Source organism: Engraulis encrasicolus, chromosome 16, assembly GCF_034702125.1.
Source record: "Engraulis encrasicolus isolate BLACKSEA-1 chromosome 16, IST_EnEncr_1.0, whole genome shotgun sequence".
NCBI classification, from domain to species: Eukaryota; Metazoa; Chordata; class Actinopteri; order Clupeiformes; family Engraulidae; genus Engraulis; species Engraulis encrasicolus.
The window spans coordinates 42804516-42822652 of record NC_085872.1 but is presented as its reverse complement, the minus strand read 5'-3'; the positions used below and the strand labels follow the sequence as shown (position 1 = coordinate 42822652).

Sequence of the window (18137 nt, the reverse complement as noted above, 5' to 3'; positions counted from 1 at the left end):
ACCCTGGTAAGTTGGAGAGCAAGGGGACCTACTAGTTGAGCGAAAAATTATCCCCCTGGAGTGGCATTTAAGGGAGATACAGGGTTTTATGTCTCTCATAGGAATGAATGGGATTTGGCCATTTTTTGGTCTTTTTGGGTCCAACCTTGGCTCCAACTTGGCTTCAACAATGAAATAGAATTTTGGCCTCCATTCTATTTACTCTCAATGAGTACAGTACTACTATACCACGCTGCTCCTCTCCGTGCTGTACCTCAGATAGAGTATTACCCACACCTGTACGGTTTGTGGGTGATTCTGCCCGTGATTAATGACATCTGAGTGTCGGGAGTTGAAAGTGCCGTTCTGGACTATGTGCTGAGTCACGGGTGTTGGGTCGGTCTGATGGGTTGGTCTAGAGGTCATCGTGACCCTGATGAAGGCGTAAGCCGAAACGTTGGTCTCGTTAAAAAAACATTGCATGAAGTTCTGAGTGTGCGACGACAATTGCTTTCCTACTAAGTTAACTTGACCGCCGTGTGCACATCACTCGGTGTGCGTCTATTATACCAAACCAAAGGCTTGGTCTAGAAGTGGACATTTCTGCTGTGTGGAACATGACCGCCTAAATCGAGTAGGTTGTCAGGAAGGTATAAGCACAAAATGTTTTTTTTTTCTTTTTATATCAAATCTTAAACAGGACATGTTAAAAACTGACCTTGTTTTGATGTAGACATGCATGACTGAGCTACACACCATTTCAGGTGCCTCAATTACTTTCCCAGCTTGTTAGAGAAACACAGCAGATATACAGTAAATGGAAACAACGCTCTCTCTCTCTCTCTCTCTCTCTCTCTCTCTCTCTCTCTCTCTCTCTCTATCTCTGTCTCTCTCTCTCTCTCTCTCTCTCTATCTCTATCTCCGCATCTCATTTTCTTCTCTTTTCTTGTCTTCCATCACCCTCTCCGTGTGGCTCTCTCCGTGGCTCAGGTGGACCTTGACAGCGGGGTGATGAAGCGTTCCTCCTCCACGGTGGGGGAGCAGGGAGTGAACGGCTTGTGGCGGGAGGGCTCCTCCCCTGAGCGCGTCTACCGTCCGCGACACAAAAGCTACAAGGCTGCAGGTGGGCTGCACTCTTGTTGAAGACACTGTGGTGGGAAAATAGTGATTCATGTCACACTGCAATGACAATCGTTTTTCTAAGCTATCTATTGAGGCTGAAAATGTTTTATGATTATCGAGAAATATCTGCGCACTGTCCTATTAGATGTTTAGTTTTTAGACATTTTGTAAAATACCTTTTTGTGTTTCGACTTTGTGTAGACAGATGATTATCGAGAAATATATGCTCACTGTCCTTTTAAACATTTAGTTTTTAGAAATTTTCAGTTTCACACCACCATTCTCCAGTGATTTCTTCGAGCCAGATGACGTTGTGGCAGTAGCAGAAGCATCCCTCTGGCTAGAAGCTGGAGTATGGTGTCTACAGTCCATGTTGCAATATTTCCCTCAGACAGACATGCTGGGAGCCTGTATGAATGACCACTGTGCTGAAGGCACCTCATGAGGTGCAAACGTCCTTTCGTGTCTAACGCCGTTATTTGCTTGTTGTTGTTGTTGTTGTTGTCCCTCCTGTGCCCGTGACGCTGCTGCTGCCGCCGCGTCCCGCAGTGTCCCGTTCGGACCCGTGGCAGCAGGGCGAGCGGGAGCGGGAGCGCGGGCGTTCCAAGGAGCGCCGCCATCTGCTCTCCCCAGACGCCTCCCGCTGCAACTCGGAGGAGCGCAGCCCCCAGCCCCGATCGCGCTCCCCCAGCGCCGAGAGGCCGCCGCGGCCCGGCAACAGACAGGTGGGCTGGGCACCGCACGCATGCACACACCCGCACGGCTGCTGGCTGCTGTCACACCAGAGCTGCACACCCCCCAAACCTGCTTTATTTTTCTACCTCCCACTGTCAAGTAGTTCAGTTGAGAATTTTTGTTTTTTTAGTCACCATACTGTAGTTTGTTGTGTTAATTGATTGATGGTTGAGTTTCTTGTTGGTATTCATTTGGTTTCCACAGTAATACAGCAGTACTTAACTGTCTCACAGAATTACTTCTTTTGATCAGTATCTGCAAAAAAAGGTCAATATATAAAGTCTATATAAATAAAAACAATTACCACACAATTTGCATCTAAAAACAAGGCTGTATTGCTGTACGATATATCTGTTGTGGTTTTTTTCTGTCTGTGCTCACAGGGCAACAGCTCCGACAGCCCGGTCCCTTCCACGTCTGAGTCCAGCACCCCAAGTGTAAGAAGGCCCACGTCCCAGACCCCCACGCGCTCGCGGCCCCACATCTCCTACTCGCCCCTGGTGTGCCGCACGCAGGCCTCGTCAATGGCAGACGGCGGCGACGATGACGACGACGAGGATGAGAGGGCCGCGCAGCGGCCTGAGGTTCGACTCAGGGAGGCTTCCTGGGACGCAGGAGGGGAGGAGGAGGAGGAGGAGGAGGAGGAGGAAGAGGAGACGGCAATGGGCGGCAGGGGGGGGGACACAGACAGGGACAGCGATGAGTACCTGTGCTCGCGGGCCCCGCGGCGCTGCCCCTCGGAACCCTACCTGGCGCTGCAGGACGACGAGCCAGACCCCTCGGCTCCCATGGAGACACTCACCTTCGAGGCGGCCATGGCGACCAGCCTCGGCCGCTCCAATACGGTCAGCGCCTCGGTGCGCACGCGCTCTCGCATGGGCTGGCAGATACCCAACGGACACTTCCGGAAGCGGCTGGCCCAGAGCGCCTCCACCGCCAGCTGCGGAGCCCTCAGCGACACGGAGGAGGATGACAAATTATAGAGAGGGGATGGGGGGATGACAGAAAAGAGGGGCACAGAAAGAGAGAATAGGAGAGAGCGAGAGAATCAAAGAGAGGGGGCGCGAGAAGCATAGCACACCCACAAAATCAAATTGGCAGTCAGACTCGGAGAAGATGCCATGTATACATAGCATATTATCATATAAGAGAACTGAACCACCAACACTAAACTCACCTGTCATGTTCACACAAAGCATCAATGCAAAACCAATGTTTGGTTTGGAGGGAGATATGGAGAAGAGAGGCAATAGTGTCTGTTGGCATGAGGCATGAGACGTGTAAATGTATGTCGTGCAATATTGCTGTTTTTTTTATGTGAAGAGGCTGCAGCCCACGGCCTTGGACTCCAATGGCTAAAGCTGTTTGAGAGGAAATTTAATAAAACTAGAAAACTTTATTTTGGAACATGGCATTGCACAAAATGCATTGAATGCCCATCCAATGAATAGTATCAACAGGTGACATAGATGTAGATGCTGGATAGAATGAAGTGCGGTGTTGCATTAGATGAAGTATATTTATTATTATTATTATTATTATACATTGCAATTAAATTCTGAAGGTATTCATGTAATATTCTGCTTCAGGGTTAATGTGCAGATATTGTGTGTGTGTTTGCGTCTGCGCGTGTGTGTGTCTGTGTATGTGTGTGAGAGAGAATGTGCCGGAGAGAGAGAGTGTACATTTGTGTACATTTCTGAGACAAAAGGAGAGTGTGAATGTGTATTGTGTAATACACCACATAAAGGGAATTAAAGACTAAAAGCCATGGATATTATTTATATAGACTAGATGTTTGCAAGCCATCTACCTGATTCGATCAGCAATCTCCATACATAGCAATGGTCTACACTGGGACACATCCCCATCCAGTCTCCACTCTGATTAGACACGTAGACAAGATCAAAAAAAAGTGTGAGCACTGCCTCTAAAATATATCTTTTTTTATTTGAAAAGCTAGAGTAACCAATACAAGGTGGATACGTTCATGAATGGCTCTCGATTTATCTATGGATGTGTCCAGTGGTGAAGTCGGACCAAACCTGCAATAGCCTTTATCAGCTCGAGTTTGAGCGGCACCTTGTAAATACGTGCTTTAACTCCATTTTGTCCATATTTTCTTGTTGTTAAATAAACAGAGGTATTGCTGTCCACTGGTCCCCTATTGACCTATTTGTACAGTATCACATACTTTCGTATCTTTATGTGTGACCACTTAAATTGACAGCTCCCCTATGTATGTATAAAAGCTAAGTGAAAGACTTTTGCTTGTTGACTATTCTGACATTTTGGTTCTCTCTTCTGTACAAACTTGCACAATCAACAGCTTCCTGTGTCCTGGTTATACCGCCAGGTATCAGAGCTTATTGTCGGAGGGGTTCGTTAAAAAAAATACAGGGCTCTTTAAGGGATAGCTTCAGCTGCTCACCTCATCCTATATAGAGATATTACATGCTTGTTTTTAATCTGTGACAAGGGGTGCAGTCCAATATGCAACCTTGCGTCCTCCACTTGTGCTTGTGGCCTCAACCCACCTCCTGGCCCCACCTCCATGAAGAAAACAATATAGTTTTCCAGCTGTCAGTCTAGCCAAAACATTTTTTGGGGACTATTCTTCATTCATCATTCAGTTTGCAAATGAGAAAATGACTTTGCGAGATAATGAAATATAATGTTGTTGTCAGTGATGTCATCCTGACATATTACTTCTTGGTACAAGGCCACAAGCACAAGTGGAGGACGCAAGGTCGCATATTGCAACGCACCCATGGACAGATGGAGCATCCGCTCCAGCTGGACAAGAACTCAGTCCCTTGCTTACTTTTTCCGCCCAGTCGTTCACAGGACGCATGGAAGAACAATGCAATTCTGTTATTTGACTGACTGTTGATGTTGGAATGGTCCATCAAGTGCGCTGGCCAATAAAAAAAAGCTAGAAGACACTGTGACCTTGAAGGAATGGGATTGTGCAGTGCAAATTTAGAAATATGTTTCTGTGGTGATTCTGTGTTTCAGTTTTCATTGTAAAGGACCAACTAAGTGAATTGATGCCCGGTAATAAAAAAAAAAAAAGTGGAAGCCCTGCCTGTTGCAGAGACTGCTGTTTATTGGATGTGGAGACACTCTTGCTCTGGGTTGCTTAGGCAATATACCACGTCACCAAGTTTATGCATACAATCATTTTATAAGTCTACATACATTTTTTTTTCTCACACATGCAAATAAAATGGTTGCGTCAAGTGCATGTGCGAAGTAAAATAGTGTCTGTAGAAACTTTTAGTGATGATGTGAGACCTATTTCTGATATATTGCCTAGGCGGCCCCTCATACTTGAGGACTACTTAGGCTTAAGTACTACTTAAGAGGTTTGGGAAACGCAACCATGATCAACTTCAAACATCTTGTTGCATGTGCCTTAGTCTAGGCTCCTTTACTGTTGCAAAAGCATGTGTACGTTAGTAACAGTTTATAGGCCTATATGGACATTGTAACAAATTGACCAAGATACACCAAGCAAATACAAAATATTAAAATATATATTTTTTTATTCTTTATATAAAATATATACATTTTATATAATTTTTGGAAGCATGCAAATTACACACATATAGCTTACTAAAGCAAACATCATATACGTACATGGTCAAGTGGGCTGGGCAAAGTCAGAAAAGTATTAAACAGAGAAATTGAACAACTTTTGTATTAGGTGATATGGCACAATGCATAATCTGCAAAGGCTCTGACTAATAAAAACAGAGTGTGGCATTAGTGCATTTTATACGCCGTGTCATCAACAGCTGATAATCACTGGTTTAGGCAGATTCGTGTGAACTCCAATTACACCCCACCCCCATCACCAGGCCCAGTGTGTGCCAGCATGGCCTACTGTGACCCCGCTCCAGTCCCTGGATGCTGCCCTGCTCGTGTCAGTGTGGGTGCCGTGTCCTCCCCCAGCTGCAGCTGCCTCTCGGTGCCTGAGCCCCACCATCCCACACAGCCTACAGCCTCTGCCTGTCAGTGGGACGGACATGACTGGATGTGGAACAGATATTATATATATATTTATATATATCATCTCCATTTAAATAGACCTGCTCTGCCCTTGGGGCTTATCGGGGTACAATTGACAACACATATGATACCACTACAGTACAGCAGCAGCCGTAGTACCCTTTGCTGCTCCTGTCCTGTCTGTCTGATGAGATTAGAGTGATGCCTGTCTCCTGTTACTGTTATTTGGTTGGTTCATAGGGTTCCAGATTTGGGGTGGCTTTTTTGGGAGCTCCCTCCCTCCCTTTCACCCAAACACACACACGTGCATCTGAACCCAGTCAAAAATACACAAGTAGAGCCCAAACAATAGACTACATCTTTATTTTACCTGGATTCATTTGTCTGAAATCTCACTGAATCTGAACAAACGTTTAAAACTGGTGGAGCACCGACCAATATGCAAAGGGCTGCCAGAAGACATACGGACAGACAAAAAATAAAACACCAGACATTGGCACACACATCAAACGATAGCACTGCATAAGATGAGATTAGAGTAGGAAGTTGGGCTTGTTAGATGCTGTACTGTATCTGACAGTTTTGGCTTGGACCAGGACAAAGTCATCTGAAAGGGCCCCCTGCCCAATACATACAATATAATATGGGCCCAATTCTGGGCCCCCTTTCTCCCTGGGCACGGGACAACTGATCCATCCCTGTCATCTTCCCTGTACATAGCTATATGCATATGCATATGCATGCAACGTGAAGGAAATGCCAGTACATCAATTCAGAAGTGGAATATTCCCCCTTAACTGTGCCATGTCCCATCCCGTATGTAGAGTTACATTTCACACCCCTATTAAAGTAATGACTGATAACACTGCTCAGTAGAGAAGAGTTGTTTGTGATTGATAGTTGCTTTATACCAACAGAGACCTCAGTACTGGTGGGACCACACAGCATGGATAAGCTATCTCTTTTTTTTGGCTTCGGATCCTCGCTGCTGCGGTTCTCCTTAGTCTTGCTGAAAACATTTCACAGTGACTGATGAACACACAGGGCAAATGAGACCCCCAGGGCAAGGTCCAGCTGGGCCAAAAAATGTATAAATGTATAACCAGTGGGATTAGAGGGTACTGGAACACAGCTTGCTTCAACCCCGAGAAGCAGCGAGGAGCACTTTTATGACTGTTTCGAAAAAGTTGAGGTGATAATGGGTTGAGAGGACTTTGTGAAATGTGAAAAGTAAGACCATTATTATATTGCTATATCTGCCAAATGCAATGTAATGTAATATTGCTGATTATATTGCGATTATATTGCATTGACTGAGGGGGACTCTTGAATATTCAGAGGTTCAATAATTTTGTATAATAATGACCACAGTAAAAGTTAAGTAGGGTTTGTGCTTTATCCATAGCATCCTGCAAGTAGTCAGTTCACTTATTGTAACGGCCTATAACCAACCAATGAGATGCAACAAGTCATCAAGTGGCAGGGCATGTTGCTATGCAGCACTTTACAGACAGTATATCCTCAATTGAAGCAGAGGCCAAGCATGTGAAAAGGGCTCCTTCACCAATGGATATCTCATAAATAGAATAGAACAAACCTATACTGTGTAGAGTAGAGAAATTATTGGATACTAAAACTTCCATTTTTTCCAAAGAATGATTTGAGACAAACAAATGAAAATATATGAATATTAAATGATTAAACAAGGACCATAAAACAAAAATAATGTCTCGTCTTTCATTTTCCATCATGGCTCATATTATTGCATCTCGTGAACATGTACTGTATAGTGTATACTGTGGTAGGCCTAGCTGTCTCTCTCAGTCTCCACAAGAGTAATGGATGGACAGGGGAAAGACCGGCTCAGTGTCAATCACCGTGCTCTGCCGCCATCTGGACCTCATGTATCCATCTGTGACACCAAATGTTTTCAGGACGGTATTCGGCAATAGCTAAAGATGCCTCGTGACAAACAGAAACAATTAAGACTTGTCAATTCCCATGGTTGTAATCTATGCACCAGGTTTAAAGTAAATCTGTTGCGATGATACATGCATGACCTTAAGACTGCAAAAGAGACCTTGCTAGATAAATGATTCAAACAAAGCGGGTAGGGTATGGATTGTGGTGACTGTCACCGGTGTGTTTGATTTGTAACAAGATTGAGTGCACAAAGCAGTTTATATTAGGCATTCTTAGTGTTAATCATGTCATTTGAGACCTTCACTCTTTCACTCACGAATATATTCTGGGCTTCATCATATGATAGCAAGTGAAAAAGAACAGAGATTTGGAGCTGAGAGTAGGCCTAGGCCCATTTTCCTGATGGTATAATCCAGCTGCATAATTAAAGAAAGGCCTTATATGTACAGTATATGGAGCCCCTAATACTGAGGCTGAACCAATAGATCAGTGATTCTCAAAGTGTGGTCCGGGGACCACTAGTGGTCCGCGACAGAGCTCAGGTGGTCCGCGAGGGGATTTCTACTTTTCCAAGACAAGCTAGCAGTAGACAATATTTGTAAGATAATTACAAAGCTAACCATAGCTGAAGTCTCATTTCACCACAATAAATCAGGCTTGTAAATGTGAATAAGTAGTAAGTGATCTGCATCAAAATTAGCACCAGTCAACTGTCAATTCAGTTGACTGGTGGTCCCTGAACATTTTTGGGGGGACAAAGTGGTCCTCGATCTGAAAAAGTTTGAGAAACACTGCAATAGATTAATAAAAAGGCCTAGCAGCCCAGGCTTAGGGCCCGCTGCCCACAGGTCCAAAGGGCCCCAACTATTATCCCCATTTCCTAGGGTGACCAGATTTTTGTAGTCTAAAACCGGGACACTTCGTGCGTGACTGAAGGACAATATTTGGCGGGCGGGTCTGGGGGTCCTCCCCCAGGAAAATGTGTATTTTTTAGATGCAATTTCCTGCATTCTAAGCAATTTTAGAGGTCGGAATGACAAATTGCAACTGACTCCTTCAGACTTTCTATACAAGCGCTGGCTGCCATTAATTGTGGCAGGTAAACATGTAATCTTTTCCATATATTTATCATGATAGACATGGCGTAATGTAGTGGGTGGCCAAAACCGGGACATATTTGTGTCCCGAGAGAGTTTGCTCGGGACATGGGACACACAACTCCAAACCGGGACTGTCCCGGTCAAACCGGGACGTCTGGTCACCCTACTATTCCCTCTTAACAAAACTGCAACCCAGCTAGTGCTTTTCCCATTTTGCAATATGTTAACAATATATGTAGCCTACATGTCCAAAATGTTGCACTCACTGCCTAAAATTGCAAATACTACACCTAATAGGCTACTACAGAAATGATTGGCCACAGACGTTTTATAACAGCTATTTATATATTTATATACATAGCAGCTTTATAACGTTTTATGTCCATAGCGCTGACTCCTACTACTTTTTACGCACTGAGTTATGGTGCCTTGCAGAACATGGATATCCATTTAGGTGAAAAACAAACGCTAAATAGCGTATATTTTGTCATTTCTAAAGTCATGCCACTCCACAGTAGGCCTACAAACCTAATGGACCACAGTGTAACAGAAAGTGGATATTGAGCTCTAGCTCCTTGTGGCCACCCATGGGTGTCAGCCTTCTCTCGCGATATCTCCGTTTGCATTAGCCCTACGTTCCGTGCGCCAAACTTGTTGCTTCTGCAACAAGGACGGTGCAGTGTTTCGATTTGTGCAGTCCAACAAAGGAATCTCTTGCAGGTTGGTATTAGTGCTGTATATCCTGCAACTTTTGGAAGCTTTGCACGTGTATATTTGTCTTAATTACTAGATCGCTGCGCTATGCAATGTGCATTTATCAAGCGTGAAACTGCTCCTGCTGCTCCTCTTGCACACCCTTGGTTTGGTTTAGTCATTAGTCTGTCATAGAAATCAAAGTGTCTCTCATCATTGATACGGGGTTGCTGGCTAGGTTACTTTGGTATAAATAAGTGTTATTTAAAAACAGAGCGTGTGACTTAAACAGCACAAAAGCAGTTTCAGTGTACGCTGAAAGTAATGGTATTATTTAGCTACTGTGTTACAGTAATTTACCCTACGTCGGACACGTTGCGCTTAAACAGCGACACCGTTGGTGAGAAGGCAAACTGATATTCAAATGCATTGCAGAGTAGCCTAGTATCCTACCCTTTGACCCCCAGTGTGCCCTGTTTGTCTCGTGAATCGTATACAGCTGGTGAATGATTAAATAGCACAGGAGTGAGCACTGGTCAAGCTTGCAAATCAATCACAATCAGTGCCATGATCAATATATCATCACCTGACTGTTCCAGGTGGGGCCTAAATTTCAATATATCCCTACAAGGGAGGTTAATGTCCCACCCCACTAGCAATTAAATGTCATATGAGATTTCATTATTTAAAGAATAAAAAGCATTGAGAAGTCATGTTGCCTAGGCTTATCAATGGCCTCGTTACATTTACAGCTCAATTTAATTCTGAATAAAGCGCCATTCTGCTTTGAAAACGTCATTTAACACTTCACAGTTCATTATTAAATGAAAGTTCAATGTAAACTCGACGGAACTATAGTCTCACTTTTTCGAAACTTAGGTTTTGCATACAATACTCCTTAGAGTTTTCTCTCCTTCATTTCGAAAACAGTGATACTAAGGTGTGCACACACTGCACACTGATGAGAATTCCAACTTAATGACATACCCCCTGCTCCACCACAGGCAAGATGGCCGCCCTCAGTGGCAAGGTCCAGACGGTGCTTGGGGTGATGGACCCGGGCATGCTGGGTCGCACCATGACCCACGAGCACCTGACCTTGAACTTCCAGTGCTGCTACGTCCCTCCTCGACCCGAAGACAAGGCGCTGTCCGAGGCGCCCATCGAGATGCGGAACCTGCACTGGTTGCAGCAGAACCCCTACAGCAGCCAGGAGAACCTGCTGCTCTGCCAGGAGATCAGCGCCGTGCGGGAGGAGCTGCAGCTCTACCGGCAGGCAGGAGGGGGCACCATTGTGGAGAACACCACCACGGGCATCGCCCGGCAGCTGCCCACACTCAAGCAGCTGGCCAAGGACACGGGTGTTCACATCATAGCGGGGGCCGGGTATTACGTCGACGTGACTCATACGGACGAGACAAGGAAAATGACTGTGGAGAAGGTGTGTGGAAATAATGAGTGTGTTTGATTGTTAGACCACTTATCACTTTTTTTGGTCTTTTTTACTTTATTGATAACAGGACAGTATGAGAGATAGAGAGATAGACAGGAAGCGAATTGGGAGAGAGATGGGGAGAGGTCGGCAAATGACCCGGGCCGGGAATCGAACCCCGGTCGGCCACATTGTAGACGAGTGCCCTACCGATTGGCCACGGCAGGGACTATCACTGCTGATTCTAAGAAGAAAATAAGTCTCTGTAGAGACTGGTTATGTGATCGTGATCATAGGCCTAATACCTTTATGTTGCCCATTTTTCATTGTTAATGATGATGCTCATACCAGTCAACACATATTTGTCAACGCACAAACATCCACATTCAAACTTTCCCTTTATTTAAAGCTGACTGACATCATGGTGAGTGAAGTGCTTCACGGTGCGGACGGCACAGACATCCGCTGTGGCGTCATCGGCGAGATCGGCACCTGCTGGCCAATCACAGACAGCGAGAAGAAGGTGCTGCGGGCCACCGCACATGCCCAGTCTGAGCTGGGCTGCCCCGTCATCATCCACCCCGGCCGGCATCCCACAGCCCCCACCGAGGTGGTGCGCATCCTGCAGGAGGCCGGCGGAGACATCTCCAAAACAGTGATGTCACACCTGGACAGGCAAGTTTTGTATGGCAGGGGTGGGGAACCTTTTTCATTCGAGGGGACACTTCAAATTCCTCTAAGGTTCGTATATAAGTCCTTCAAGGGTCGTACTATGAACAGTGAAACGTAAACGGCCCTTAAGCAGGTACGAAATCAATGGAAAAATACAGACATGATAAAAGACTTATATGTTAAGGAAATGCTCAAGACTGACAGCTGTTCCCTGGAACTCATTATCGCAGCCAATGGTAGTAACTCTTAGCCTCGCGAGCCATCCTACGTACTTCCGCCAAAGGATTGGCTCCACTACTGTAGTCTGGCCGTGCTTCTCTGTGGAGTGCCTGGAGCAGTAGAATTTTGATCGCAACGCCCAACCAGAAAACAGCCAATAAACGAATACGCCCCCCACGTGGGGGCGAAAGGGGGAGGACGCTCGTGACAATGACGTACACATCTGCGCCAGAGCCATAGGTCTGCGCTATGTTGTTGTTGAGTAACTGCCAGCGATTGGGTGAGAGGTATTCAAACCATAACTGAGTGCAAACGTCCTGCTTCCTACAATCGCTTCAGAATAAAGAAATGCCAGACCATAAATACGAAATGAAATGGTAGTATTATGGGATGGTCAGGACCAGGCTAAGTAACTCTGGCAGTGGAAGCAGTAAAGTGTTAATTGGAGCCTCCCCCTACTCTCTACCTGCTCTTTACTATCACCAATCAGGCTGTAATAACACGTTCGTTACTGCTCCTGCCTCTCTTCTTCTCTCTTCCAGTGTTTCTCAACACTATGGTCGGGACCCCATATGGGGTCACCTGTAATTCAAATGGGGTCCCCTGAAATGTCTAAGTCTGAAGAAAAAAACATACCAATAAATATTAGTAATTAATATAATATAAAAGAATCTATTGGTTTACGTAATAGCCAGCAAGTTAGCTCAGTAATGTTTTTGGTGGCAATTTTTTTTTTATGAGGTCTCCAGAAATTTGAACCGTGAAAATGGGGTCCCGTGGCCCAAAAAAATGTTGGGAACCACTGCTGTAACCCATTCATTACTGCTCCTGCCTCTCCTCCTCAGGACCATCTTTGACACCGGCGAGCTGCTGGAGTTCGCCAAGCTGGGCAGCTACCTGGAGTATGACCTGTTTGGCACGGAGATGCTGGACTACCCCTTCAACCTGGAGATCGACATGCCCAGTGACTGTCAGAGGGTGCAGATGTGAGTAATGTGGAGTTCCGTCTATTTGGGGGATGAGGCGGGGTGGGTGGGTAGAGCCTTAACCGTAGTCTGCACATCTGTTTTCACTCCTTAACATATGTCACATTGTGCCAGTGTGTGTTAAAATATCTGTCACTTCGTAGGTTCAACCACTGGTGGCTCAGATGTCAAGTATTTGTTATTGTTGAACATGTCACCTCTGTTGACTTTTGTTGTACAATGGTTACATTATTTACATTGCTTTTAAATATTTTTCTCGTGATAATCTTACGTACTTGTCAACACGGGCTGATTATTCACATGGGCTTGTATTATTTCAGGTTATCCTTCCTTGTGAAGGAGGGATATGAGGACAAGATTCTAGTTGCTCATGACATTCACACGAAGAACCGGCTGACCAAGTACGGGGGGCATGGCTACTCACACATCCTGAAGAACATCGTCCCCAAGATGCTGTCCAGAGGCATCTCACAGAACCAGGTGGACAAGATTCTGATTGATAACCCCAAGCACTGGCTGACTTTCAAATGAACTGAAGTCATCTGAAATCAAATTGTAACAGAAGTGAAATTGGAAGTAAAATTGCAGACAGAGTTATTCCAGGTTGTCATTCTGTCCAGCTTGTCACAATATCAACCTAAATCACACATTTTCAGTCAAGGTTACAAATTAATCATGATTGATGATGACCAGTAATTTTTTCAATCTATTTCAATCTGTGTTATGTAATAGTCAAACTTAACCTGAGTGGGTTCCAGCTCAAGACATAATTCTCTGAAATTGTTTGTACATTTAGCTGGTCTAGCTTACTCGTTGTAGATGTCGCATCGAGTGTGGTCCGCACCGTGGCACTTTCATATTAAATCAACCCAAAGAGGCACGTCTCTCTTTTGATTATTAATTCTCTTTAAATTACGCTAATTACAAATCATTAGTGATCTTAAGTAATGTATCTGAATTCAATCATAATGGCTATTTGCCATGCTCAGGGACATCATCTGAGCCAGTCAAGCGCTTCAGACTGTTCTCATGTAGGGGTTACCAGTTTCTCAGAGAACAGAGAGGATATTCTTTTTTTCATTTTTTTTAAAGAAAGGTTAAAAGCGTCCTCTGATAGACCTTACTGTCTCACACCATCCCAAAATGTTCAGCCCAAAACTACACCCACCTGGTCATCATGACCTTCTAACATTAATTCTTCTAGTTGAACCGAGACTGCACTTCTTTTAAATGCCATCCAATTGTAGCTTTGTTGTTTTCTCCTAAACTGTCTATTAAATGTAATGTATTATTTTCAACCATTTTATTTGTATTTGTATTGGCTGGCATCATGATGAGGGATCATGATTTTTGCACTACACCAAAAAAAAAATACATGCACTATGTAATCCTCCTGTGCATTAAGACAAAGCCAAGAGGGTAAGAGAGTAGTTTGAGTTATGTCTAAATTTGCAGTTTATATAAAGTTTCACTTTTTACCCATAAAACGAATAATCATTAGAAAAGATGGTTTTACTGACAAGAAATGATAAACAAACAATTCTGATATAATCTGTTTGTGTATGTGTGTTTATTATGAATTCAGTATTACATAACATCGTTTGTCATACTCCATTCATTGACAGTGATTTCATCAGTGAGTCCTCAAATATAACCGGTGGAGGGCTGCAGTCATCAGTTTGGCAGAGCGGTCCACAACGCCTCTTGATGACAGCAACAAATAGTGTCTCTGCCAGTTCCAAACAAAGCACTTGTTATGCACCTACTTACACCACAAGTAGTGGAAATATATTCGATGGGGATATTTTCAAACTGGCTGAAGGTTGCAGAGTGGAAAAGGCTGGGAAATCATGTTCACTCAGTGGGCATACAGAATGGCTTGTTGCAATGCACACATAGAACAAGTTATGTCCATTTATCAGTAAAAACAAACCAATGGAACAAGTCACCAATTGCAACACATGGATTTTTTTTTATGTTAACACCATAGTACTGTGCATAGAAAGTAAAACCTCACCATGAAAGGTTCATAGAAATGTACACAAGTCCATTGATCAATGCCCTAACTGGTACGCACACAGTATGTAATCTAATACTTTCAGCTACATTTCATGAGAAACAGAATGAAAGAACAATAACGGCCAATGGAACTACCATTCCCTTTATGCTGTCTTGTTGACAAGCATGACAATATTCGGTTGACTCCATAGGCATTTAAAATAACATGTTTAAAAGTATGCCATGGCCATTGGAATACCACAGACTCTGTCAAACCTGTAAGTGGAATCATCTGACATTAGCAATATATACCTGTATGCTGGGCCCAATGGCCAGGGTACATATGAAGGTGCATATGCTTTTCACTGAAAGGAGAATTACTCTTGTAGGTTATACAGTATCATTTGACATAAAGAAAACTGGAATGTACACTGTTAACCCCATCTGAATAGCACTATAAATATGTTAGATCTGTTGACCGTGATGTGCAATCAGTTTGGAACAATGAAGTTCCAGTGACGAAGGTCAGTGATCAGGGCATGGTGCCTGTGTCGATACAGCTACTTGATATAGCTTTTATTTCCCACCGCTGCACAAGAAGGTACTAAGCAATGAAAGAATGTCCTTTAATCGGCATATATCATAAAACCAGAGAAGGTGCTGTACTTGTTGTTGTTGCCACCATGAGCTTTGCCGCCGTCCAACTTAATGTAAATCTCGTCACCAGGTTCGAGGTGAAGAATGACACTATTGCTGGCATAATCGTAATTCTGGTCAGCATCTTGCGCTATTGCGCTCGCCCGAACCTGGAAAACACCAAAAATCATTTTGTTTCATCATTTTGTCCGTCGGGATTCACTTTTAGAACAATCAGATGAGGTGTTTTAAAGCTGAATAACAATGCTAAGAACATTATTAGTATTGGTTTAAACTGATTTTCTAATTATGCTCTCCAAAGGACTGTTTGGTGATGCCGGTCCTCGCCGCGCGCACTCACCTGGTTGTTTTTGCAGAGATCTGCCCACATGCTGGTTCCGTCACCCCCGCGCATCAGTACGTGGTACACAAAGAAATAGATTCCAGGAATTGAACAGGTGAACTTGCCAGTAGTTGGATCGTAGTGGTTTCCGAGGTTGGTCACCACGTCATCGAATTTTAGCACTTCGTAACCCTCGTGTTGCTTCTTAAGCCCCGCGTAAAAGGCGATTTTGGGCACAGTGCTGTAAGTTGCTGCGCTAATGCCATTAGTTGCAGCGATTTCTCCCGGTGGTCCCGGCAATCCGGGGGGTCCTGGTTGTCCCATTTCCCCCGGTGGTCCTGGTGGACCCGGTGGACCCGGCTGACCTCTGGGGCCAGCCCTTCCTAAGCGTCCTGCCTCGCCCTTGGGGCCCCTGACATACGGCGGTGGAGACTGGATCAAGTGATTGTCCCGCCCAGTGTTGGCGGTGGCAGGTGATGGAGACTTAGTTCCGTAAGGATCACACACCATCCGACAGGCACCGAGCATCTCATAACTTGAGGAGGTCCCAGCTGAGTTTACCAGGAATGGTATTAAAATCACTAGCACAAGTACCATGACAACGCCGAAAACTCCGGTCGTTATCATTCGCGCCCTGTTGGCCAGTCTTGTAAGAGCGGGGCGCTCCCCCTGAATGGTTTTGCGCGAAATTTTGCTTTCTTGCTGTTTCCCAGATTGAATGAAAAACAATCCAAAGAGTTATTAAACGATGTGTTGAACCAACCACGTTAACAGTGGTAAAGGTCTTCAGCCTGATAAGAAGTCAAACTTGAGGTCCGCGTGTGCGTCACAGAGATCCAGAAACGCACTGAGCAATTTTCACAAAATAAGTCCGTATTTAAGAGAGGTGAGAGCAGGCGCGTCGATTAAATATTTTCAGAAAACAAGTTGATCACATTGCCTCTGACTCTGTGGGAGAAGGAGGGAGGGGGAGAGAGAAGGAGGGGCAGAGGAAAGAGACTCGGGGTCCATGCAATTAAGTCTCTATTGTTAATAGTCATTTTGAATCAGGTTGCATTAGCATGAAAACTGATTTTTGAGTATATGTTAATTTTGAAGGATTTGCCAGAGAAACTCATGCATATTGTATTAAACCGCCTGCACCTATTGCATTGTACAAACTCAAGCATTTCCTGTGCAATATTTAGATACAGTAATTGGCTTTTATTACAGCCAGTTCAGTCTCCCCTGTGGAATTCAAGAGGAGATCAACAATGGTTTATTCTTGGGGATATTGTGGCATAATTCTATGCCGTGTGCATAGTCCTTCAACTACAAACTCCTCTGAATGCTATATTATTCCTTCCAGCTGCCACTACAATACCTTTAGAAACATCTCAACAGAGCAGTGTCACCTGACCACACATTTTAATGAGACCAGTCTGATGTCGCTGCATAATGGTGTTTGCAAACTTAGGGGAAAAGGTGCCCTGCGCATTACACCAGCCACCAGGGACGCTGACAGCTTTTGATGGGCCCAGGACAAAATCATCTGAAAGGGCCCCCTACCCACTATAGATAATGTAATGGGGACCCAAATCTGGGCCCCCTTTCTCCCTGGGCCCGGGGCAATATACCCCTTTGTCCCCCCATGTCGGTGTGCCTGCCATCCACCATACCATTGAATGGCCACAGCTCCACACGTGCCTGTACTGTATGTATGGTGAGTGACTCAGTGTGCACAGACTGGACCAGTGAGGCTGGCACACAGCACAGCACAGGCCATGGCTGAGTCAGCTCTATTGGCCCATCCTCTTGATCATGAGTCACATGGCCTCCTCAGCTGCACAACAGAAACCATGCTGACACTGTCTGTGCCATTTCAAACTTTCTCTCACTTGTGCTACCACCTAACGACTACTAAGTCTGGATTGGAAAGAGAGTGTCAATGGCTACTTTGTTATTTACATGTTTGTTTGTTTTGTTTGTTTTATGTTGTGCTGTTTACTGTCTTTCTAAGGTGTGCAGACAGTCTTGAGAATCTTTCTGTAATGGGGAGGCGTGGGCAGGCTTGAACGTCGGAATAGGCCTACCATGAGGTTTTGATTGACAATTGATTGACAGCATATCTGCCATACACCACTCGGCTATCTTTGTTTCATCTCAGCCCCTAGCCAAGAACAGACCCTTGGCATCCAATCGCAACCATACAGTTCAGCTGCACCCCAAGGGAACCTTGTGTATATGTGTCAGTTGTGTACACCATTCTGTCAAAACCATTACTTTCAAGGAGACACTGATATATT

The 18137-nt window shown here is 44.7% G+C and overlaps 3 protein-coding genes across 3 annotated transcripts in view; 2 read left to right on the top strand and 1 right to left on the bottom strand.

Moving 5' to 3' along the window:
* Positions 1 to 4889, top strand: part of LOC134466104 (voltage-dependent R-type calcium channel subunit alpha-1E-like) — a 69317-nt gene extending 64428 nt beyond the window's left edge. Inside the window, 3 exon segments of the mRNA XM_063220001.1 lie at positions 970 to 1102; positions 1651 to 1826; positions 2220 to 4889. Of these exon segments, the coding sequence (XP_063076071.1) occupies positions 970 to 1102; positions 1651 to 1826; positions 2220 to 2819 (909 nt within the window). The 3' untranslated portion in view covers positions 2820 to 4889.
* Positions 4890 to 9479: 4590 nt separating this feature from the next.
* On the top strand, positions 9480 to 14426 carry pter (phosphotriesterase related). The gene is made up of 5 exons (XM_063219698.1): positions 9480 to 9593; positions 10571 to 11007; positions 11408 to 11673; positions 12735 to 12875; positions 13196 to 14426. The coding sequence occupies exons 2-5, from the start codon at positions 10576 to 10578 to the stop codon at positions 13404 to 13406; spliced, it is 1050 nt and encodes a 349-aa protein (XP_063075768.1). The 5' UTR covers positions 9480 to 9593; positions 10571 to 10575; the 3' UTR covers positions 13407 to 14426.
* Positions 14427 to 14763: 337 nt separating this feature from the next.
* Positions 14764 to 16880, bottom strand: c1ql3b (complement component 1, q subcomponent-like 3b). Its single transcript, XM_063219700.1, has 2 exons — positions 15871 to 16880; positions 14764 to 15679 (listed from the first exon to the last, which is right to left on the bottom strand). Exons 1-2 carry the CDS (start codon positions 16477 to 16479, stop codon positions 15500 to 15502), a joined length of 789 nt encoding a protein of 262 aa, XP_063075770.1. The 5' UTR covers positions 16480 to 16880; the 3' UTR covers positions 14764 to 15499.
* Between the last annotated feature and the right edge of the window lie 1257 nt (positions 16881 to 18137).

Coding starts and splice junctions, on each gene's coding strand:
- pter (XM_063219698.1), top strand. CDS start 10,576: ATGGCCGCCCTCAGTGGCAAGGTCCAGACGGTGCTTGGGGTGATGGAC. Junction 11,674..12,734: donor GTGATGTCACACCTGGACAG/GCAAGTTTTGTA, acceptor TCTCCTCCTCAG/GACCATCTTTGACACCGGCG. Junction 12,876..13,195: donor GACTGTCAGAGGGTGCAGAT/GTGAGTAATGTG, acceptor GTATTATTTCAG/GTTATCCTTCCTTGTGAAGG.
- c1ql3b (XM_063219700.1), bottom strand. CDS start 16,479: ATGATAACGACCGGAGTTTTCGGCGTTGTCATGGTACTTGTGCTAGTG. Junction 15,680..15,870: donor ATCTCTGCAAAAACAACCAG/GTGAGTGCGCGC, acceptor GGTGTTTTCCAG/GTTCGGGCGAGCGCAATAGC.